A 23,284-nucleotide genomic window follows, 5' to 3' on the forward strand; every position below is an offset into this window, starting at 1 on the left:
ATTAGAATTATTTTAAGACGAACGAGTTTTTCCGTCTTTTTAATGTTTAAACGAATCTACTTTTGTTTAAATATTTATTTATTGTGCTCCGCGCATATTATAGGCTGTTTATATTAATTGGAAATTATCGAAAATATTAATTTATAAGTTTTCGCGATTAGAAATTGAGAGTATAGTTGTTCACTGGTCGGAGTGCAAAATAATACTAACTCGCGAACCGTCAAAGTTAATAGAAGGGCTGTTTATGTTGATATTGCACAAGGCCAACAATACCGAGATAAAATTTTAAAGTATAGGAATTTTAAATTAGAATTATTTTAAGTCGAACGAGTTTTCCCGTCTTTTTAATGTTTAAACGAATCTACTATTGTTTAAATATTTATTTATTGTGCTCCGCGTATATCAAAGACTGTTTATATTAATTGGAAATTATCGAAAATATTAATTTATAAGTTTCCGCGATTAGAAATTGATAGTATCGATGTTCACTGGTCGGAGTGCAAAATAATACTAACTCGCGAACCGTCAAAGTTAATAGAAGGGCTGTTTATGTTGATATTGCACAAGGCCAACAATACCGAGATAAAATTTTAAAGTATAGGAATTTTAAATTAGAATTATTTTAAGTCGAACGAGTTTTTCCGTCTTTTTAATGTTTAAACGAATCTACTTTTGTTTAAATATTTATTTATTGTGCTCCGCGCATATTATAGGCTGTTTATATTAATTGGAAATTATCGAAAATATTAATTTTTAAGTTTTCGCGATTAGAAATTGAGAGTATCGATGTTCACTGGTCGGAGTGCAAAAGAATACTAACTCGCGAACCGTCAAAGTTAATAGAAGGGCTGTTTATGTTGATATTGCACAAGGCCAACAATACCGAGATAAAATTTTTAAGTATAGGAATTTTAAATTAGAATTATTTTAAGTCGAACGAGTTTTTCCGTCTTTTTAATGTTTAAACGAATCTACTATTGTTTAAATATTTATTTATTGTGCTCCGCGTATATCAAAGACTGTTTATATTAATTGAAAATTATCGAAAATATTAATTTTTAAGTTTTCGCGATTAGAAATTGATAGTATCGATGTTCACTGGTCGGAGTGCAAAATAATACTAACTCGCGAACCGTCAAAGTTAATAGAAGGGCTGTTTATGTTGATATTGCACAAGGCCAACAATACCGAGATAAAATTTTAAAGTATAGGAATTTTAAATTAGAATTATTTTAAGTCGAACGAGTTTTTCCGTCTTTTTAATGTTTAAACGAATCTACTTTTGTTTAAATATTTATTTATTGTGCTCCGCGCATATTATAGGCTGTTTATATTAATTGGAAATTATCGAAAATATTAATTTTTAAGTTTTCGCGATTAGAAATTGAGAGTATAGTTGTTCACTGGTCGGAGTGCAAAATAATACTAACTCGCGAACCGTCAAAGTTAATAGAAGGGCTGTTTATGTTGATATTGCACAAGGCCAACAATACCGAGATAAAATTTTAAAGTATAGGAATTTTAAATTAGAATTATTTTAAGACGAACGAGTTTTTCCGTCATTTTAATGTTTAAACGAATCTACTTTTGTTTAAATATTTATTTATTGTGCTCCGCGCATATTATAGGCTGTTTATATTAATTGGAAATTATCGAAAATATTAATTTTTAAGTTTTCGCGATTAGAAATTGAGAGTATCGATGTTCACTGGTCGGAGTGCAAAAGAATACTAACTCGCGAACCGTCAAAGTTAATAGAAGGGCTGTTTATGTTGATATTGCACAAGGCCAACAATACCGAGATAAAATTTTTAAGTATAGGAATTTTAAATTAGAATTATTTTAAGTCGAACGAGTTTTTCCGTCTTTTTAATGTTTAAACGAATCTACTATTGTTTAAATATTTATTTATTGTGCTCCGCGTATATCAAAGACTGTTTATATTAATTGAAAATTATCGAAAATATTAATTTTTAAGTTTTCGCGATTAGAAATTGATAGTATCGATGTTCACTGGTCGGAGTGCAAAATAATACTAACTCGCGAACCGTCAAAGTTAATAGAAGGGCTGTTTATGTTGATATTGCACAAGGCCAACAATACCGAGATAAAATTTTAAAGTATAGGAATTTTAAATTAGAATTATTTTAAGTCGAACGAGTTTTTCCGTCTTTTTAATGTTTAAACGAATCTACTTTTGTTTAAATATTTATTTATTGTGCTCCGCGCATATTATAGGCTGTTTATATTAATTGGAAATTATCGAAAATATTAATTTTTAAGTTTTCGCGATTAGAAATTGAGAGTATAGTTGTTCACTGGTCGGAGTGCAAAATAATACTAACTCGCGAACCGTCAAAGTTAATAGAAGGGCTGTTTATGTTGATATTGCACAAGGCCAACAATACCGAGATAAAATTTTAAAGTATAGGAATTTTAAATTAGAATTATTTTAAGACGAACGAGTTTTTCCGTCATTTTAATGTTTAAACGAATCTACTTTTGTTTAAATATTTATTTATTGTGCTCCGCGCATATTATAGGCTGTTTATATTAATTGGAAATTATCGAAAATATTAATTTTTAAGTTTTCGCGATTAGAAATTGAGAGTATCGATGTTCACTGGTCGGAGTGCAAAAGAATACTAACTCGCGAACCGTCAAAGTTAATAGAAGGGCTGTTTATGTTGATATTGCACAAGGCCAACAATACCGAGATAAAATTTTTAAGTATAGGAATTTTAAATTAGAATTATTTTAAGTCGAACGAGTTTTTCCGTCTTTTTAATGTTTAAACGAATCTACTATTGTTTAAATATTTATTTATTGTGCTCCGCGTATATCAAAGACTGTTTATATTAATTGAAAATTATCGAAAATATTAATTTTTAAGTTTTCGCGATTAGAAATTGATAGTATCGATGTTCACTGGTCGGAGTGCAAAATAATACTAACTCGCGAACCGTCAAAGTTAATAGAAGGGCTGTTTATGTTGATATTGCACAAGGCCAACAATACCGAGATAAAATTTTAAAGTATAGGAATTTTAAATTAGAATTATTTTAAGTCGAACGAGTTTTTCCGTCTTTTTAATGTTTAAACGAATCTACTTTTGTTTAAATATTTATTTATTGTGCTCCGCGCATATTATAGGCTGTTTATATTAATTGGAAATTATCGAAAATATTAATTTTTAAGTTTTCGCGATTAGAAATTGAGAGTATAGTTGTTCACTGGTCGGAGTGCAAAATAATACTAACTCGCGAACCGTCAAAGTTAATAGAAGGGCTGTTTATGTTGATATTGCACAAGGCCAACAATACCGAGATAAAATTTTAAAGTATAGGAATTTTAAATTAGAATTATTTTAAGACGAACGAGTTTTTCCGTCATTTTAATGTTTAAACGAATCTACTTTTGTTTAAATATTTATTTATTGTGCTCCGCGCATATTATAGGCTGTTTATATTAATTGGAAATTATCGAAAATATTAATTTTTAAGTTTTCGCGATTAGAAATTGAGAGTATCGATGTTCACTGGTCGGAGTGCAAAAGAATACTAACTCGCGAACCGTCAAAGTTAATAGAAGGGCTGTTTATGTTGATATTGCACAAGGCCAACAATACCGAGATAAAATTTTTAAGTATAGGAATTTTAAATTAGAATTATTTTAAGTCGAACGAGTTTTTCCGTCTTTTTAATGTTTAAACGAATCTACTATTGTTTAAATATTTATTTATTGTGCTCCGCGTATATCAAAGACTGTTTATATTAATTGAAAATTATCGAAAATATTAATTTTTAAGTTTTCGCGATTAGAAATTGATAGTATCGATGTTCACTGGTCGGAATGCAAAAGAATACTAACTCGCGAACCATCAAAGTTAATAGAAGGGCTGTTTATGTTGATATTGCACAAGGCCAACAATACCGAGATAAAATTTTAAAGTATAGGAATTTTAAATTAGAATTATTTTAAGTCGAACGAGTTTTCCCGTCTTTTTAATGTTTAAACGAATCTACTATTGTTTAAATATTTATTTATTGTGCTCCGCGTATATCAAAGACTGTTTATATTAATTGGAAATTATCGAAAATATTAATTTTTAAGTTTTCGCGATTAGAAATTGAGAGTATAGTTGTTCACTGGTCGGAGTGCAAAATAATACTAACTCGCGAACCGTCAAAGTTAATAGAAGGGCTGTTTATGTTGATATTGCACAAGGCCAACAATACCGAGATAAAATTTTAAAGTATAGGAATTTTAAATTAGAATTATTTTAAGTCGAACGAGTTTTTCCGTCTTTTTAATGTTTAAACGAATCTACTTTTGTTTAAATATTTATTTATTGTGCTCCGCGCATATTATAGGCTGTTTATATTAATTGGAAATTATCGAAAATATTAATTTTTAAGTTTTCGCGATTAGAAATTGAGAGTATCGATGTTCACTGGTCGGAGTGCAAAAGAATACTAACTCGCGAACCGTCAAAGTTAATAGAAGGGCTGTTTATGTTGATATTGCACAAGGCCAACAATACCGAGATAAAATTTTAAAGTATAGGAATTTTAAATTAGAATTATTTTAAGTCGAACGAGTTTTTCCGTCTTTTTAATGTTTAAACGAATCTACTATTGTTTAAATATTTATTTATTGTGCTCCGCGTATATCAAAGACTGTTTATATTAATTGAAAATTATCGAAAATATTAATTTTTAAGTTTTCGCGATTAGAAATTGATAGTATCGATGTTCACTGGTCGGAATGCAAAAGAATACTAACTCGCGAACCATCAAAGTTAATAGAAGGGCTGTTTATGTTGATATTGCACAAGGCCAACAATACCGAGATAAAATTTTAAAGTATAGGAATTTTAAATTAGAATTATTTTAAGTCGAACGAGTTTTCCCGTCTTTTTAATGTTTAAACGAATCTACTATTGTTTAAATATTTATTTATTGTGCTCCGCGTATATCAAAGACTGTTTATATTAATTGGAAATTATCGAAAATATTAATTTTTAAGTTTTCGCGATTAGAAATTGAGAGTATAGTTGTTCACTGGTCGGAGTGCAAAATAATACTAACTCGCGAACCGTCAAAGTTAATAGAAGGGCTGTTTATGTTGATATTGCACAAGGCCAACAATACCGAGATAAAATTTTAAAGTATAGGAATTTTAAATTAGAATTATTTTAAGTCGAACGAGTTTTTCCGTCTTTTTAATGTTTAAACGAATCTACTTTTGTTTAAATATTTATTTATTGTGCTCCGCGCATATTATAGGCTGTTTATATTAATTGGAAATTATCGAAAATATTAATTTATAAGTTTTCGCGATTAGAAATTGAGAGTATAGTTGTTCACTGGTCGGAGTGCAAAATAATACTAACTCGCGAACCGTCAAAGTTAATAGAAGGGCTGTTTATGTTGATATTGCACAAGGCCAACAATACCGAGATAAAATTTTAAAGTATAGGAATTTTAAATTAGAATTATTTTAAGTCGAACGAGTTTTCCCGTCTTTTTAATGTTTAAACGAATCTACTATTGTTTAAATATTTATTTATTGTGCTCCGCGTATATCAAAGACTGTTTATATTAATTGGAAATTATCGAAAATATTAATTTATAAGTTTCCGCGATTAGAAATTGATAGTATCGATGTTCACTGGTCGGAGTGCAAAATAATACTAACTCGCGAACCGTCAAAGTTAATAGAAGGGCTGTTTATGTTGATATTGCACAAGGCCAACAATACCGAGATAAAATTTTAAAGTATAGGAATTTTAAATTAGAATTATTTTAAGTCGAACGAGTTTTTCCGTCTTTTTAATGTTTAAACGAATCTACTTTTGTTTAAATATTTATTTATTGTGCTCCGCGTATATTATAGGCTGTTTATATTAATTGGAAATTATCGAAAATATTAATTTTTAAGTTTCCGCGATTAGAAATTGAGAGTATCGATGTTCACTGGTCGGAGTGCAAAAGAATACTAACTCGCGAACCGTCAAAGTTAATAGAAGGGCTGTTTATGTTGTTATTGCACAAGGCCAACAATACCGAGATAAAATTTTAAAGTATAGGAATTTTAAATTAGAATTATTTTAAGTCCAACGAGTTTTCCCGTCTTTTTAATGATTAAACGAATCTACTATTGTTTAAATATTTATTTATTGTGCTCCGCGTATATTATAGGCTGTTTATATTAATTGGAAATTATCGAAAATATTAATTTTTAAGTTTCCGCGATTAGAAATTGAGAGTATCGATGTTCACTGGTCGGAGTGCAAAAGAATACTAACTCGCGATCTGTCAAAGTTAATAGAAGATCTGTTTATGTTGATATTGCACAAGGCCAATAATTCCGAGGTAAAATTTAAAGTGTAGGAATTTTAAGTTAGAATTATTTTAATTACCTCGCGCGTTTTAGTATTTTTAGTGTTTAAACGAATATGCTGTTGTTTAAATATTAGTTAGTTGTGCCTCGTGTACATTGTAGATTGTTTAAATATTTAGTTAATTATCGAAATTAATTATGTTTAATATTTATATGCATTGAAAGTCATTTTTATGTTTCTTTATCGGAAACCATCAATGTTTTTATTGATGTTAGTAAAAATGGTGAATACAATTTTTATGTCTATAATGAGCCCAGTTGTAGTACTTGGTGCGATTTTTATAAATTATTTCATTTTAAAGATGAAGATTTAGGGAAGGATATGACCTTTTAAAAATTTTTGTTAAAACTTTCTTTTTATAGAGAAAGTATTCTTGTTGATATATCATTTTTTCAAGTAATATAAAGCTGCTTCGAGAATTCGAAGCTTCTTTATCTTTGAAAGGTAACTTTATTTATCTAATTCGGTCAAGAATTGCACCTATACTTATTGTTGACGTAAAGCTTTATAAAAGAAAGAATGATAAACTGCCCTAAGTACAATTTCATGCAATAATATTTATTTATATTTTTACAATCTTTTACATTTTCTATATTTTTTTTTTCACATCTTTAACAGATATCAAGAGAAAAAGAGAGAAAGGAAATAATATTTTCAAATTAGATTATATATATAACGAAACAAAATTGAAGTAATAACAAAGATTGACAAATACTTATTTTAACACTATCGCTATAAACTGTTCCAATAAAAGGTTCTAAATTGGTGTCATTGTAATGTTGAAAGTACCAATTAAAACGATTGTCTTCAATTATTTTAACATTATCATGTGGAGTAGTTGTTATTTCTTTGTTGTTCAAGAATGTATATTCCAAATTTTCAATGTTCCTTTGAACAGCACCAGCCACAGGATTTTCCTTTTCCTGACTTCGATTATGATCCGTTGTTTCAGCTAAATATGGAGATGGTACCTTTGTTATCGTTGGCCTACCTAAAGTACGTATACCAGTTGTTGATACGGAGGAAGGAATTTGACCACCTGGTGCCAGAAAAGCTGACAAAGCTGATGCTTCTGTCTTTCGATTAGTTTGTAAAGTTCCAATAGTTTTATCTTTTAATTTATTAATTGTCGTTGCCTTCGTTGTCATGGTTGTCGTCATTGTTGTTGTAGAAGAAGTAGAAGTAGACGGATAATACGTTGTAACTATATGAATGTTATCTATAATAATGAACAATATTTTCCACATATTATTAAATTAATTATAAGATAAAGATATTTATAATAAACAATTAGAAGCATTTACGTAGTACAGAAAAATCTTACCAGTAGGTTCATTTTGTTCATTAATCATTGTCATGGTTGTTTCAATTTTTTGAGCTTCCATCGTCTCAGAATTCCAAAAGTAATTTTTATCTTTCATTATCTTTTCATCAAAATCATTTGAATTATCGTGATTATTACTAATTGTGGTCACAATTGCTTTATTAGATGGAAATGTCATTCTGACAAAATCGTTTTTTGGCGTCGTCCAAACAATTTTACTTGCAATTTCCATACGCGAATCATTAATTACTTTACGTTCTTTCATATTCATTAGTAATTTATCGTCTTGATTGAATTCTATTGGAAGAGATGTTTCGTTTATTTTTAATAACGTTTCATTAGAAGCTAACGACGATGATTTAATACTTTTTGTCAAATTTAATAAAGAGTATGGCCTATAAAACAAAACAAAAATAACAACAAATATTAAAACTATATACTTCAATAGAAATGACATAATATTGTTATCAGAAGATACCTATTTTCGGTTAAATTGTTTGAAAATCTTGAAGTACCAATAATACTCGTAGTAAAAACTTCATCCTTATTTTTCGAACCTGATCGGGACTTGTTCGTCCTCGAAACATTTTTTTCCAATTGAGACATAGTATTATTCGAATGTTTCGAATTACGTTGTTCTTGTACGCGAATATAATTAGTATCCTGATCTAGATTATCTTTTGGGGGATCATTCTTTATTTGTCTTTGATCATAAACAAAATGAGAAGAGTCGGTTATCGGAATAAAACCACCTTGTCCTCGTGGTAAGGGTATAAAACCACCCCTATGAATTTCTGGCTCAGTTGGTGGAAATACTCTGTAACGTCCCCTACCAGGTCTACCTCCTGAAATTTCTTTCCTTTCTGCCTTTCTTCCAGTATTACCCCAGAAATTAAAATTCAAATTTGGCAGAGGTACACCGAAGAAAGTAAATCCTGAACTACTTGGTGAGGGTGGTATGATAGAGGAATTCTTTTTTATCTGACTCGTGATATTCTTCGGGTTTAAATATTTAATAGTATCCGAATTTTGAATAGTTTTAACTGGTTGAAGAATCGTTGTTTCGGTAGATACAATTGGAAGCGAAGTAGAGACATTCGAATGATCGCTTTTGTTATTCGAATGATGATTTAAATATTCGTAATAATCATTTTCATAAGATCTCTTGGTCGAGCTTTCTAAATTCATCCACAATGATACCGTTTCTGTGGCTCCACTTAATCCTAAAAAAGATTTTTATTTCATTAAAATATTTCATGTTTCTATAGATAAAATGTTTATAATAATATTTGATGTTATTCGCTCACCCGAAGCGGGTGTAACGCTATTGATCATTTCAGATTCACAACCAGGATGCACAGGATCGGCTAATCTTTCATGTTGACAATCTTGACGGGACAATCTTATTTCTTTAAAGAGAGAACCATCAGCACATCTTGGACCTTCCGAGGATGCTTGTTGTAACCATCCTCTTAGCCATAACATACCGCAAGAACATGATAAAGGATTCCCTAAAATATATTGTTCTATATGATTCGATTCTAAACTCGAATTCTTATTTCTTTTAATAATAAAATATTTATTACCATCGATATCCAAAATAGCGATATTGGATCTTAATCTTTTAAATGCATTTTCCGAAACGGATGCCATCCGATTGCTTCTCAAACTGAGTACACGTAATCTTGGCATTTCATCGAATGGTGAACCTTGTATTGTGCAAATCCTATTATTATCCATCTAAGAAGGAAGGTAAAAAGAAAAGAAATTAAAAAAAGAAAAATAAAATAAAAAGAACACATATGCTTGTATAAAAAAAAAAAGACGATGTATAAATAATTAGTTTCATCAGACGCAACGGAGCAGTCGTAGAGTAATTCCACGCTTCACGGAGAGATTTCACTCTTCTCGAGAAAGTACTCCCCGCTTAATGGTATTAACAAAATAGTTTTGCCTTTCTCGAAAAGATTCGTTAAGAATAGATATTAACTTTTATTCTCACTTTTAATTCGACCAGCCATTCCATCGCAGCCAAACTGTCACTGGATACACGAGCCAAACGATTATTACTCAGATCTAGAACTTCCAATGATTGAAGACTTTCTAAACCAGCATATTCCAAACTTGGCAAATGATTATTACTTAAATTTAGAAAGAGAAGGTGAGGTACGTTGATGAACGCTTTACTGTCGATTTCTAAAATCCGATTTTCTTGGAGCTCTGCACTTTGAAGTAAAGGTAATTCGGAGAAAGCACCTCTTGGAATTGTCTAACAACATATTTATGAATATATATTTAATTATAATATACACGTACATTTTTGTGTATTATATATATATATATATATATATAAATTATAAATATTATATATATACATATAATTCTTGATATACCTGTATACGATTTTTGCCAAGTCTTATAGCCTGTAATTCGGACAATCTTCTAATTGCATTCCTCTCGATCACTCTAAGATCATTATTTTCAAGATCGATTATGGACAACCGTGGTAAACCATCAAAAGCACCCTCTCGTAACTCTCTTATTCGATTTCTAACCAGTCTTAATTCAAGCAAAGACGACAGACTGCTCAGTGTTTCCGGTGACAGGATGTTCAGCTTGTTGAAGCTCAAGTCGAGGATTTCGAGAGCCATTAAACCGTGCAACGATCCGGGTAACTCGGTCAAAGTGTTGTGCGACGCGTACAATTCCCGAAGGTCCCTGTAATTATCAAGACGGTTACGTATTCTTCTTTATATCGAATGCTTCCAGAAACTTTCGTTATAATTATTTAATTTAGAATGTACTTTGAGACAAAAAGAAAAAAAGAATATGTATATTGATACAATTTATTTAATATCAGGATAATACTATCGCCAATAATTTGTACAGTTTTACTTTGTACAGATTAAGTATCTGTATAATATATAATATTATTTTATGGGGTACATATAAAATAGAAAATATGCGAGGCATGTTGAATGATGAACGATAAAAAAAAAAGGATATTATAAAGGAAAATATGCGAAGAGCTTTCTACAGAGCAATTTACTAATGACATAACGAAGTAAATACGAGTGAAACCGCTTTCTCACCGAACTGTCACCATTAGAAGGTACTCTAATCTACTAGACTAATTTGTCGTCTGTCATGATGTTTTTCTTTTTTTTTTTTTTTTTTTTTTTTTGCTAACGACATAAAAGATGAATAGATGAATAACATAAAAGCGACCGATGATAATAAATGAACGATATAAAAAATAAATATTTATATAAAAATGAATTGATGAAGTATTATATTATATAAACAACTTCTTTTTTTTTTTCTCTCTCTTTTCTTTACCTTGTATTTAAGAACGTGGCGTGAGGAATTTGTGCAAGATTATTTCTACTAAGATCAAGCCTTTGCAATCTGCTGTTCTCTTGAAATATATCAGGTCTAAGAACTTCCAAACGATTTCCACGAATATTTAAATCCATTAAAGATCTTAACTGTTTGAAACTTCTGCCATGTAACGTAACCAATCGATTATATCTCAAATCCAATTGTTCCAATTTTGATAAGCCATCAAAGGTACCGTCTTCTATGACTCTAAGTGCATTGTATCCCAAGATTAACTTACGAAGATCAGTCAATTCACTGAGAGCACCAGGTGGTATTATTTCGATTCCATTAGCACTAAGATCTAATTTTCTTAAAACTGGAAGTGCAAGATCCTGGGATGCGATCGATGGCAAAGCAACGATTCGATTCATAGGCATATGAAGGTGTTCGATATTCCTTGGCAAACCAGGGACAATTTCTAACATTCGATTCCATCCAACATCGAGTTCATATAAATTAGTTAAATGTCTGAAAGTTAACGGATGCAAAATGGACAAGGCATTTCCAGAAATGTTCACGTGTTCCAGAGCAGGTGTATTTCGAAAAGATTCTGTTTCTATCAATCCTATAGAATTACCGCTTAGATCCAAACGTCTTAAATTAGGTAAATTCGCTAAAAGACGCGGTTCTATGTGTCTGAAATAATTTTCGGAAAGATCCAATCCCTGAAAATTGTGTACATCATACGGATCATAATAGAATGTTAAACAAATATAATATTTTTAAAGGAATCTTACCTTAAGTGCCGGTAAATTCCAAAATGGAGCTTCCAATAAATTCGATAAGGAATTATTTCGAAGCCGAAGTTCCCGAAGTGCTGGCATCGAAGTAAACGTTTCTCTTTGTAAGAATCCTAATCGATTGTGATCCAAATGAAATCTTTCCAAAGTAGGATGACCTCTCAATGTACCGTACGGGATTTCCTCCAATTGATTATAACTTACGTCGAGAAATTTCAATCTCGGCAAAGCTTCCAAAACCGATCGTATTTCCGCAACGTGACTGAGATCGTTGTTGATAAGCCACATTTCTTCCAATCCATTTGGAGATCTTCGAGGAAAGAATTCCGGATGTATACGATGTATCAAATTGTGATTAAGATCTACAATCTTCAATATTGGTAAGCGACGAAATGCTCCAGCAAATATTTCAGTGATAATATTACGTGATAAATAAAGACGATTCAGTACAGGAAGATCAATAAATGAACCTTCCGCGAGTCTGTTAATTCGATTTCGATCGAGTCGAATCACCGAAAGCAATGGAAGATCCATGCAAGCACGACCAACCATTCCAGCGTCGATTATATTGTTACCAACGAAAGATATTTCTTTTAATTCTGGAAGATTGATCATAGTACGAGGATGAATCCAATGGATAGCACAATCCGTGATGTTGATCAATTCTAAACGTGGTAAATCACGAAATAAGCCAGCTTCTAAACGAACGAGACGAGGACTGCCAAAAACATGTAATTGTTCGAGATTAGGTAGATCTTGAAAGTTTCTTGGCGCTAATTCCAATAAAGCAGGCGAATTTATTTGAAGATATCGCAATTTTTGAAGGCCAGAGAATTTTGGTAATCTCTTCATAACACGACTTTGTAGAGTTATCGCTTCGAGACCTTGAAGATTTTCAAGGCTGTCGATGGGCAACGAACGTAAATCAGATTCAACGACGAATAGTTCCAATAACGAATCGTGTAAACCTTCCAACCAACCGGAGGATACTCTTTCTAAACGATTATTTCGGAGCATTAAACGTAAAACTTTTAAAGTGGCAAATGCTTTTCCTGGAAGACTAGGTAAATTATTATTCTCAAGAATCAGCTCGTCAATCGGACGATCCACATAATGGCTCACTGATTTTAATCCTTCCAATACTTTTGGTAATTCACTATGACTGCACCTATAAAGAATAAAAAAAAAAGAATAACAATTATTATTATTATTATTATTGTCCAAGTAAACCTATGGCACGCGATACGTTATTTCTTATGTTATTGTCATACCATATTTGGACCTCCGTATCGCGAGTTGAACATCTGCACGGAAGAATTCTTTCCTGTGGTGGACATCCGTATTCCGATGCAAGCTGACCATTGATATCAACAACAGAGTATAATATCAGATACCAGCCAACTATGAAGGCACTTTTAAGAATTTTTAATGGTCTAATCATTGCTGGTTTATACACCGCAGTGTCTACGAGATTAAATATCGGTCCTGCATTTTCTGTAATGAGAATAAAAAAAATGATTCTTTAAAATATTTAATAGTAATAAATACCATTTATGATATCATCTTCTCATGATCATCATCGATCATGATAAATGTATAAATAGACATATTATATTTGATAAATATGCACAATATAGATACACAATATACATAGAATATATATATATATATATACATGTATATATACACACATATATATGTATAGGGAGATTGAGAGATCGTATATACGTTACGGTTACAAACAACAAAATTGATGCTCCGTACCGTAAGCGCAAAGCCTAAAAGACCGCTAGAACAATCGTTATCCGTAATAATTGCTGTCGCACGCGAGAGTTCTCTCGTGTAAACTGCTTCGCACGAGTCACAAAATTGAACAAATCTAAAATCATTATATCATGAACAAGAAATGTTTATTCTTAATATATTTATTATTTTCTTCTTTTAATAAACTCGTGACAAGAAAATGCAATCTAGATACGTAATAGATCTTTTTCATCCTTTTGTTTATTATAATGTAATTTTTCGAATATTGATCTTTGAAGAATTCAATGCGATATCATACAAAAGCTTTGAAAATCCTGGCACGTGTGTGTCTTATGTATACATATATACATATATGTGTATACATATATATATATATATATATATATATATATATATATATATATATATATATATATACATACATATGTACATAGATTTCATAACAAAACAATCGGTCGGCCTGAAAAATCGGTCAAACGTGAATACTGCAGATAGGAATGGCGTTCAATACGTCATTTGAAAAAATTTACATTCAATTTCGTTAAATTTCATTTCATTTCATTTCATTTCATTTCGTTTCGTTTCTCAGTCTCAAAAAATATTATTATATTATAGTAAATAGTTTTACAAAAAAATATAAAGATGGCACTCATATTTTTTTTTTATATCGCATATGGAAACAAAGTATGACAATTTATTACGTTACTTAATTTTTTATCAAATTAAAAAAATTGAAATAGTATTCCAATAAACGTTATTGATTATTATCTGCAACGAACAAAAAATTTTGCTCCATTAATTATCATCATTGTAATAGCATATAATCTCGATCGAACGAACATGATTACAAGGGAAAGTGATTTCTTCTACTTCCTGCGTTATTCTTTTTCTCCTTCTTTTCTTCCTCAGGAATTCATGGCACTTCTCTTTCTCTCTCTTACTCTCACTCTCCCTTGTGTATATATCCTTTGTCAGTATTTTTTTTATTTTGATCTATCGTGATTGTGATTAAAAAAATATTGTACATTTTGGTAAAATGATAGCAAAATGTTGTTGATAAAATTAACGATTATATTCTTACAATGTCCTTATTTTTTTATTTTTTTTGTTTCAATTTGAACTTTTCACTTCTTTTTACTACATTATTATCTTGTTTTATTTTTCTATAGAATTAAAACTAATTTCTATACCTTTTGTTTCGGCAAATCTTGCCGAAACAGTTCTATCTTGCGTATCCTTCTTGTAAATCTTAAAAGATCAATAATAATACACTTGTTATTGCGTTCTCGTCAAAATGTACACTTGATATTCCTTAAAAAAAAAAAGTTAACAAAAGTGTCAATTAATATTAAACGTTTAATTAGCTGCTAAATTATCAGTCTGGATCGATGAATTTTTATTTTTTTTTTTATATATATATATATATGTAATTTTTTATAAGACGAAAAAAAATAGACCGATCCGGTAAAAGCGAGTCCGAGGGAAGAACGATGACTGAGGCGTGTGGGTGAAGGTAGTCGAGATACAAGAGTATTGCGAAGTACGTGTCCAGACACCGTGAAGGAACGCTTCCAGGAAATTCTCCCCTTTTTTCACGGATCTCTCCGTCAATGCGTTGATCCGTTTTCTCAAAACGAAATATTTGATATCATCTACTATTGATCTCATTAGACTCATTTCTAAATGTTTAATATTATTTAATATACAATCTGGAACGTAGTTTAGATATAACGCACAAAAAATACATAAATATAATTATAATATCTTTCTGAATATAATATTATATTATTTCAAATATAATCACAATTCTATAAACGCAAGCTTTAATTCAATGTAGATATAATGCAAAAAAATATATTACTCTAATCATATTAATTTTCTTAAACTAATGTTGTACTATTTTTTATAATATACGTATATTTACAATCTCAAGGAAACAACCTGATATGCAATTTAAATATAATACATATATATATATATTAATTTTTTTTTAATAATACTGTACCATTAAAAATTTTCAGTAATAGTCACTTACAACTATCGATGTATGATTACTGACAACATAGCACAAATACTTATTGATACATATAAATGAACGAGTATGTTAATGGTAAGCTTTTTTTTTTAAATGTAAAGTAACACTATCAAAAAAGTTACACGTAACTTTTTTATTTTTGCAATTCGGTCATATACATTATTATCGCAAAAAGACGAACTCAAAAAAATGCACATTTTATGCAAAATCGTGTCAAATAATCAATCAAGCTTTCATTACGTATGTAATATATTATATATTAAATTAATTCTTTAACATAATTGTTTGTATAAAAATTGTATCTATTACTAATACGTTTGATTTAATTAACACATTGCGAATGGCGCTCTGCGCGCTCAATGCGCTACCAAGACCCACACATTTTTGAACGCTCCAGAAACATGTTTGGGAAGCAATAGAATACGTATATGCATATTTTTAATTTATATTTAATATTATATTTACATAAATTATTCTTAATTATAACTATATATTTTATACTTCTATTTATTATATAAGATTTTGTACATTTTAACTATTATTTATTTCACACACTTGAATAAATGCTTTAGAGTCTGATATCTTTATATCTCATCTTTATATTTCATTTTTTCATTATTACACGAATTATAGATGTTGAATGCATTGAACAGGCCGCAGTTGATGAGATATAATACTACCATTTTTGGCCATTTAATTGTTTTTCTCAATATTGAGTAATATAATAAATAATGATCAGCAAGGTTATGACCATTCATATTTAAATTATAGTCTGCAATGTATTTCGGTTTCTGCATGATTTTATATTTTCCAATACATTCAACCATTTCAAATTTATGAATTGTCGAAATCATTCGCACCTCTCTTTTATCTTTCCAAATTTGCAATAAAATATCACGTATCCATTTGAAAATATTCTCCCCTTTTTTTAGATTTAACAATTTTATTTTCAAACATCTTGGTAATCTATTGGCGCTTATTGTGCCACATATTCGTATTTTATTTTGTAATAAGAATTCAGCAATATTCAAAGTATTATAATTACTGTACTGTTACAAGTAATATTCAAAGTATTATAATAGTTATCCATATAAAGATGGTGCCAATATTCGAAATACGGGTGTAAGAATTGTTATTACTGCAGTGTCCTGCAGTTTTTTACCTTGACCACAATAAATTTCTATATTACATATATATCCAGTTTGACTCTACGATAATACTCGTACAAGTATTAAATTTTAATTTTCCACGTCAAAGAATCATCAAGCTTTATCTAAAGATAGGTTTTGAATTTTAAACGACAGTTTAACATTTTTTTATCAAATAATAGCAGACAGGTTCTATTTTCTAAAGTCTATCACTATTTTCATTCATTTTCATGTTATCGTTAACATTGAAATATTTTATAACCTGTTCAAACCTGTTCCTACTCATTAATTTTGAAAAGATAGGTATATATTGACTATACCGATTATTTTTGCATTTTTGAAATGTCAACATTTACGTCGACATTTCGCTAATCATTTCTCATAAGAACGTGCAAGGCTTCATTACCTTGGTAACGTAACAAAAACATTTATCTCTGATTACTTAAATTATCAATTCAATCGAAAAGTCATGAAAACGAGATATTTCGTGATCCGTACGCAATGTGTTAATTATATTTTTTCAATTAAAACTCAATAAATATTCATTTGCATTCAATAGTTTCTATTAGCATGGAAGATATTTTACAAACGGTTTCTGATTATACAATTGATAAGATCTCGTTTAATTAAGCTTAAATCAATTATACGTAAGCCAAATTGAAGAAAAAACGCATGATCTATGTATATTTATCTTAATTATATAACAAATCACTTCTTGTAAGTATACTAATCATATAAAACGTCATAATCATTAAATCATTAAAAAAATATACTAATATTACAAAACAATCTTTCTATTGCTATTATTTATAAATTTATGCAATATTTAAATGTCTGTAAAATCGTAGAATATCAATAATCTCAATATAATTATTTGTAAATAGATATATAATGTTCATAATAACATTTATGAAATAAAAATTTTTCAAAAATATACTTGAATGATGACATTTTCAATGAGATTGAGAAGAGAGAAAAACTATAAGCGGGAGTATGCGAAAACGTGCAGAAAAAGAAAGAGAAAAAGATACATATATGGGTTGGGTAATGGGAGAAAAACAAGAAATTCTAGTGTATGTGTTCCAACAGGTTTTTGATATACCAAAGAAAAAGATATATAATTATACGAGCATTCCTCGCTTGTTTATCAACTGCGAATGGAAATCAGAAAAACGGGAGAGTCCTCTCGTAACGCGAAGTTGCAAAGAACTTGTTTCCTCCGTGAGATTGACGTATCAATACGTATCGAACTACAAAATCGCGAAGATTTTCTCTAAACAGAAAGAAAGGAAAAAAGTATATCAAGTGATAGAAGAATGTTCACTAGAAATTTGAGAGGATTATCTTGTCTTTTCAAATGCGTAAAGAGAAATAATTTTGTCATCTCGCCTAATAATCATTATCGTAACATTTGCAACAATAAACGTACACCAAGGATACTTATAACAGGTAAGATTTATCGATCATGTATAACCTATATATGGCTTATGAATTTATAGAGAGGACTTTTAGTTTTTTTCAATCTAGACAATGAATTTAATACGATTGATAAAAGAATATTTCGATTGATAAAAGAATATTTCGATAGATATCAGAATTATTATGTGCTTATTTATATTAGCATTTATATTAGCAACACGATCTAATAACAGGTGGCCTTGGACAATTAGGTACAGAATGTGCCAAGTTACTACGCAAGAATTACGGAAGTGATAATGTAATTCTTTCGGATATCATCAAACCAACGGAGGAAAATTTGGCTAATGGACCATTCATATTCGCAGACATTCTTGATTTTAAAAATCTTCAAAAGATCGTCGTTGATTATAGAATAGATTGGCTAATTCATTTCAGTGCTCTTCTTAGCGCCGTGGGAGAGCAGAATGTTCCTTTGGCTGTGAGAGTTAACATTGAAGGTTTTTAAGAACACTTTATTATCTTTTACTAATTTCCTTCTTCTAATTTAACTCTCTTTTTCTCCTGAAGTATTATAATGATAATTATGCGAGTAATACATATCGCATAATAGGACATATGTACATGACTGACTAGCTTGGTCAGATATGTTGTACATTCAAGAAGAGAACAAAAATGGATCTTCATCGTCTACTAACGACTACAATTCAGTGAAATCGAATGCCGTGGTAACGAGCGAATCTGTCGTTACGTTCACGATCGTATCGTTCTGGTTACGAAAGAGAGACTACAAGAGAAAGTAAATTGGCCACGCTCGGAGTTTAATCATCTTTTTCTTTTTTAACATATCGTCTATTTAATAATTCTATATTAAAATAAAATATATTAGAGTTCATTTCTTTCGAGTATATACCAACGATATACACCAAAGAGATATCATGCGTATTACTACTTCAATTCCTTTTGATTTTCCTTTGCTCACTTTGTCCGAGATTTGATGAGAGTGAACAAAATAGACAATTTATATTTCCTTGTACATTTTTTTTTCAGGTATGCATAATGTTATTGAATTGGCCAAACAATATAAATTAAGAATTTTCATACCTTCAACGATTGGTGCATTCGGACCGGATTCACCAAGAAATCCAACGCCAAATGTTACGATTCAACGACCCCGTACCATTTATGGCGTTAGCAAAGTTCATGCTGAACTTTTGGGAGAATATTATTATCACAGATTTAATTTAGATTTTCGATGTCTTAGATTTCCAGGAGTAATCAGTTGCGATCCACCTGGAGGTGGTGTTACAGGTATAAAATAATGAAAATACTTTAATCGGGATATAAAGAATACACTATAAAAAAGAGATGTATATATATATATACATATATAAAATTACACAAAACTAGTATTCGTTCCGAGAACGATTTCTTCCGTGCGACACATATAAAATAAAGAGATCTTTAATGGATGCCATTAGAGGCCGCAATAAGTACGTTTTTTGTGAAGAAGTAGAGCGTGATCTTTAGCATGATTATAAATGCGCGATGGTGCAACCAATCCTTCGATGGTTGCAGTGGTACCAACGATCTCTCTATCTCTACTAATGTATCCTCATCTTTTTCTTCTCTTTTCTTTTGCTTTCCGTAAATTAGAATAGAAAAAAAAAAGATATTAAAAGTAATAATAAGCTTATAATTTCTATTAAATGCCTTCCTCCTTTTTCATTTTCATCTTACAATACATATTTACAGATTATGCAGTAGCTGTTTTTCACGAAGGCCTGTTAAATGAAAAATATGAGTGTTACCTGGAACCTTGCACTCGATTACCAATGATGTACATCGAGGATTGTCTTTCGGCAATTTTTCAATTTTTAAATGCACCAAGTGAAAAACTAAAAAGACGTGTATATAACGTTACTGCTATGAGTTTCACACCAGAGGAACTCTTTGATGAGATCATAAAATATGTTCCAAATTTGCAAATTACTTATAACCCGGACAGTCGACAACACATTGGTTAGTAAAACTAAGAATATCATGTTGTTAGAATTATATATAAATACCTTTTAAACAAATTTGCTATATATCGTTTTGTTTTTTTTATCATATACATATAAATGTTTTATTTTTAGCGGAAAATTGGCCACAAGTTTTTGACGATAGTGAGGCACGAAAAGATTGGGGATGGGAAAATAAATACGATCTAGACAAACTCGTAAACGCAATGATACGAGATGTTACTACACACTTTTTGCCAAAATATCGTCTAAAGGAAGTCAACAGCTACGTATAATATATCATATATTAGGCAATAATTCATATATAAATAAAGGTATATAATAAAAATAATTATTTATTTTGCACACGAACGAAATGTAGAAAAAATATTATAAGAATAATCATAATCTAAAAAAAAAAAAAAAAATAACCATATTATTATAGATTCCACTGCACACAGAGATTGCTTTTTACCTTAATGAATTTAATCATCCATTAATTCTGCAATTTCATCATCATTTAATAACTTTTCAATATTTATCGGTTTAGTTTTGTGAATGGTCCTTAATGGAGTTGTATGTATTTTTTCTGTTCTTCTAGACGGTGTAGAAAATTGTTCGTTAATTCTGGAAGGTGTAAGATTACCTATTTCGTTTCTTCTTGGAGTAATCGTCAATCTTTCTGGCTTTATATTTGCTACTTGCAATGAACTGTCCATATCAGCATCTAATACAATAAAAAAAAATTAACTTCTATTATTCCAATGATTTCTATCGCTTTTTTTTTTTTTGAAATAATTAACTCTTCATTTACCTGCAATATCATTAGCTTTATTCATTATTTTGCGACTTTCAGCAAAATATCCATTTGGGTGAACAATTGGTTGTTCTGGTAATTGCTTATGTAATGTCTGAAAATATCTTGTACATGCCAATGAATAATGTCCTTCTTTTGCTAATTCGATTATTTCTTTTGTATCTATAATAATGATTTTTCCTCAATTTTATATGTCTAAATAGATTTCTCTTTCAGGATTTTATAAATAAATAAATAAATAATACCTAAATCGAAGATGCCATAAGCAGATAGCTTTTGTTTTAAAGAATTCTGATCCATATGCCTATATGGACAACCATGATATTCTCCAGGACCAATGGAATTACTTATTATTTTATTACAACCGAGTGGTGTATAATTTGTTTGCTTTCCCTCTTTTCCATATATATGTCTGATACTGTACGCATATTGCTTTTCAAATTTATCTGAATCTATTTTTTGGGAAAATGCTTCCCTCCAAAACTGCAATGCGTCCTCTAAAGAAACACCTATTCCTTTAAGAAATAGACCATACTGAATACGTCCAGAATTCTTTAAATGATGATTGACATGTAATGCTTCATGAAGAGATCTCATGCATAATGGATAAGATGTTTTTGATAACTATAAGCAAACAAATATTAAATAAAGAAATAAAATAAAGATATTTTTAAAAACACACTTATTGTAAATATATCTATAAATTACTTACTTTCTCTATTTTTTCAATTGGAGTATTTGTAGTTGACCAAACTACTCTAGCCATTCCAGAAAAGGTACCAGGTAGGGCATTAATATAGTTTATCACTCGTTCATCATCAGAGGCATTTAAAAGACATTCTTTTGCGTCCTATTCAATATCAAAACAAGTAAAGATAATTAATACCATTAATATTAAAATTTATATAATTAAGAGAAGAGATAAAAAATAACAAGTCAAACCTCTATTCCTAAAATTAGTTTTTGTCTGAAGTATGAAACACACAATGAAATCAGATCGTTTCGTGGAACATATGCCATTCCATCTTCAAGATATACTTTACGTGCTCTAACAAGATCAATTACTTTCTGAAATGGTACTTTATAGAAATCAATTGTGTCTATATTTGTAACTTTGAAAGTAGATGTTTGAAGGTCTTCTCGAATTCTTTCTTTTTCTTCATAAGATATCTATGAAAAAACCTTAATATATTGTTCATTTATAAGTAAATAAATACATATATGTGTGTGTGTGTGTGTGTGTGTAAACTCACATAAACAATGAAATTTATATCACAAAATTACAGATAAGTATTTTCAAAATAAACATACATGTTTGCAATCGAGCTTATGCATAGTTAGAAACTGGTCAACACCTTCTTTGTCCAAAGAAGAGAATCTTATTTTGAATAATTCTATTTCTTGATTCATAAACCATTTTGCCTGATCTTTGTCCTTGCAATATGCCAGTCTCAAAATATAATGTGATATATTATCTTTTCTTCTGGCTTGAAGATCAGTTTCTATATCAGACTTGCAACCATTTCCATAAATCAAATTTACATAATATTTAAGACCATCCCTTTTCAAACTATCCCTTAAATTTTCTTTACGTACTTCTACCGTTTTAAGGTCATTTCTTAAAGAAATATTTTCAACCAAACGAAGGACTAAAATAATTCATATGTTTGAATATTGATTTGTTAAATGAATAGCTTTATAAAATTAATAAAATTTACCTTTTAACCTATCGAGGCTTAACTCTTGAAATTCAATTAAAGATATTTCACCTAAAGGTGGAACATCATATACTTGCAAATCATGTGGATAAAATGTCTTTAAAGTTTTTATTTCGTTTTTAATCGTACAATGTTTCAAAGCAAAATCCATTATGTGTGTGATTTAAAATTAACTAATTCTAATAATTAATTATTATTTAAACGACTTCTTTCAATGTTCTTATTTAAAAGTATTATTAAGCATATGTATCACATTCATTATACGTATTAATATAAAACAAATACTTCAAAAAAAAAAAATATGTACATTATTTAAAAATATTTACAACTTTAGAACGTATTAAACAATATATACATTTTTTGACTTTTTTCTACAAAAACTAATACCCGCACAGATAATTTTCCACCATCTTGCAAATGTTCCCGCTACATTTTCCCGCTAGAATTTTAAAAGGCTGTTTTCCAATTAAATCGTCGCAAATATCAGAGGACAAAACCTTTATATCAACCTTTATTTAATACGAACATAATA

The 23,284-nt window shown here is 29.7% G+C and overlaps 3 protein-coding genes across 7 annotated transcripts; 1 reads left to right on the forward strand and 2 right to left on the reverse strand.

The window, feature by feature from the left end:
- Positions 1-7,042: 7,042 nt before the first annotated feature.
- On the reverse strand, positions 7,043-19,459 carry atk (artichoke). Of its 3 annotated transcripts, XM_085657877.1 has the most exons (12): positions 19,319-19,416; positions 14,806-14,863; positions 13,123-13,345; positions 11,849-13,019; positions 11,070-11,776; positions 10,124-10,448; positions 9,733-9,999; positions 9,317-9,470; positions 9,038-9,241; positions 8,209-8,953; positions 7,731-8,125; positions 7,043-7,625 (listed from the first exon to the last, which is right to left on the reverse strand). In XM_085657877.1, exons 1-12 carry the CDS (start codon positions 19,334-19,336, stop codon positions 7,066-7,068), a joined length of 4,827 nt encoding a protein of 1,608 aa, XP_085514003.1. In that variant the 5' UTR covers positions 19,337-19,416; the 3' UTR covers positions 7,043-7,065. The 3 variants fall into 3 exon arrangements, with proteins under 3 accessions (XP_085514003.1, XP_085514004.1, XP_085514005.1); XM_085657878.1 differs by lacking the exon at positions 14,806-14,863 and having other exon boundaries at positions 19,319-19,459; XM_085657879.1 differs by lacking the exon at positions 7,043-7,625 and having other exon boundaries at positions 7,871-8,027.
- On the forward strand, positions 17,943-20,513 carry Tdh (L-threonine dehydrogenase). The gene is made up of 5 exons (XM_035865055.2): positions 17,943-18,247; positions 18,451-18,714; positions 19,265-19,525; positions 19,970-20,236; positions 20,353-20,513. The coding sequence occupies exons 1-5, from the start codon at positions 18,115-18,117 to the stop codon at positions 20,511-20,513; spliced, it is 1,086 nt and encodes a 361-aa protein (XP_035720948.1). The 5' UTR covers positions 17,943-18,114.
- Positions 20,424-23,193, reverse strand: LOC118441086 (DNA primase large subunit). 3 transcript variants are annotated; one of them, XM_035865054.2, is made up of 8 exons: positions 22,753-23,190; positions 22,346-22,683; positions 21,977-22,204; positions 21,747-21,884; positions 21,280-21,658; positions 21,032-21,196; positions 20,693-20,944; positions 20,587-20,626 (listed from the first exon to the last, which is right to left on the reverse strand). In XM_035865054.2, the coding sequence occupies exons 1-7, from the start codon at positions 22,901-22,903 to the stop codon at positions 20,703-20,705; spliced, it is 1,641 nt and encodes a 546-aa protein (XP_035720947.1). In that variant the 5' UTR covers positions 22,904-23,190; the 3' UTR covers positions 20,587-20,626; positions 20,693-20,702. The 3 variants fall into 3 exon arrangements, with proteins under 3 accessions (XP_085514007.1, XP_035720946.1, XP_035720947.1); XM_035865053.2 differs by having other exon boundaries at positions 20,585-20,944; XM_085657881.1 differs by lacking the exons at positions 20,587-20,626; positions 20,693-20,944; positions 21,032-21,196 and adding an exon at positions 20,424-20,552 and having other exon boundaries at positions 21,251-21,658; positions 22,753-23,193.
- Between the last annotated feature and the right edge of the window lie 91 nt (positions 23,194-23,284).

Source organism: Vespa mandarinia, chromosome 6 (assembly GCF_050613455.1).
Source record: "Vespa mandarinia isolate Hongniang chromosome 6, ASM5061345v1, whole genome shotgun sequence".
In the NCBI taxonomy this organism is placed as follows: domain Eukaryota; kingdom Metazoa; phylum Arthropoda; class Insecta; order Hymenoptera; family Vespidae; genus Vespa; species Vespa mandarinia.

What these genes read in the sequence shown, in the direction of transcription:
- Tdh (XM_035865055.2), top strand. Translation starts at nt 18,115, where the DNA reads ATGTTCACTAGAAATTTGAGAGGATTATCTTGTCTTTTCAAATGCGTA. An exon ending in ACCAAGGATACTTATAACAG is followed by an intron (nt 18,248 to 18,450) that starts GTAAGATTTATC and finishes ATCTAATAACAG; the next exon opens with GTGGCCTTGGACAATTAGGT. An exon ending in ACCTGGAGGTGGTGTTACAG is followed by an intron (nt 19,526 to 19,969) that starts GTATAAAATAAT and finishes ACATATTTACAG; the next exon opens with ATTATGCAGTAGCTGTTTTT.
- atk (XM_085657877.1), bottom strand. An exon ending in GATACGGAGGTCCAAATATG is followed by an intron (nt 13,020 to 13,122) that starts GTATGACAATAA and finishes TATTCTTTATAG; the next exon opens with GTGCAGTCATAGTGAATTAC. An exon ending in CGCTATTTTGGATATCGATG is followed by an intron (nt 9,242 to 9,316) that starts GTAATAAATATT and finishes AATATATTTTAG; the next exon opens with GGAATCCTTTATCATGTTCT.
- LOC118441086 (XM_035865053.2), bottom strand. Translation starts at nt 22,903, where the DNA reads ATGGATTTTGCTTTGAAACATTGTACGATTAAAAACGAAATAAAAACT. An exon ending in AAGCCTCGATAGGTTAAAAG is followed by an intron (nt 22,684 to 22,752) that starts GTAAATTTTATT and finishes GAATTATTTTAG; the next exon opens with TCCTTCGTTTGGTTGAAAAT. An exon ending in TAAAGCTAATGATATTGCAG is followed by an intron (nt 20,945 to 21,031) that starts GTAAATGAAGAG and finishes TTATTGTATTAG; the next exon opens with ATGCTGATATGGACAGTTCA.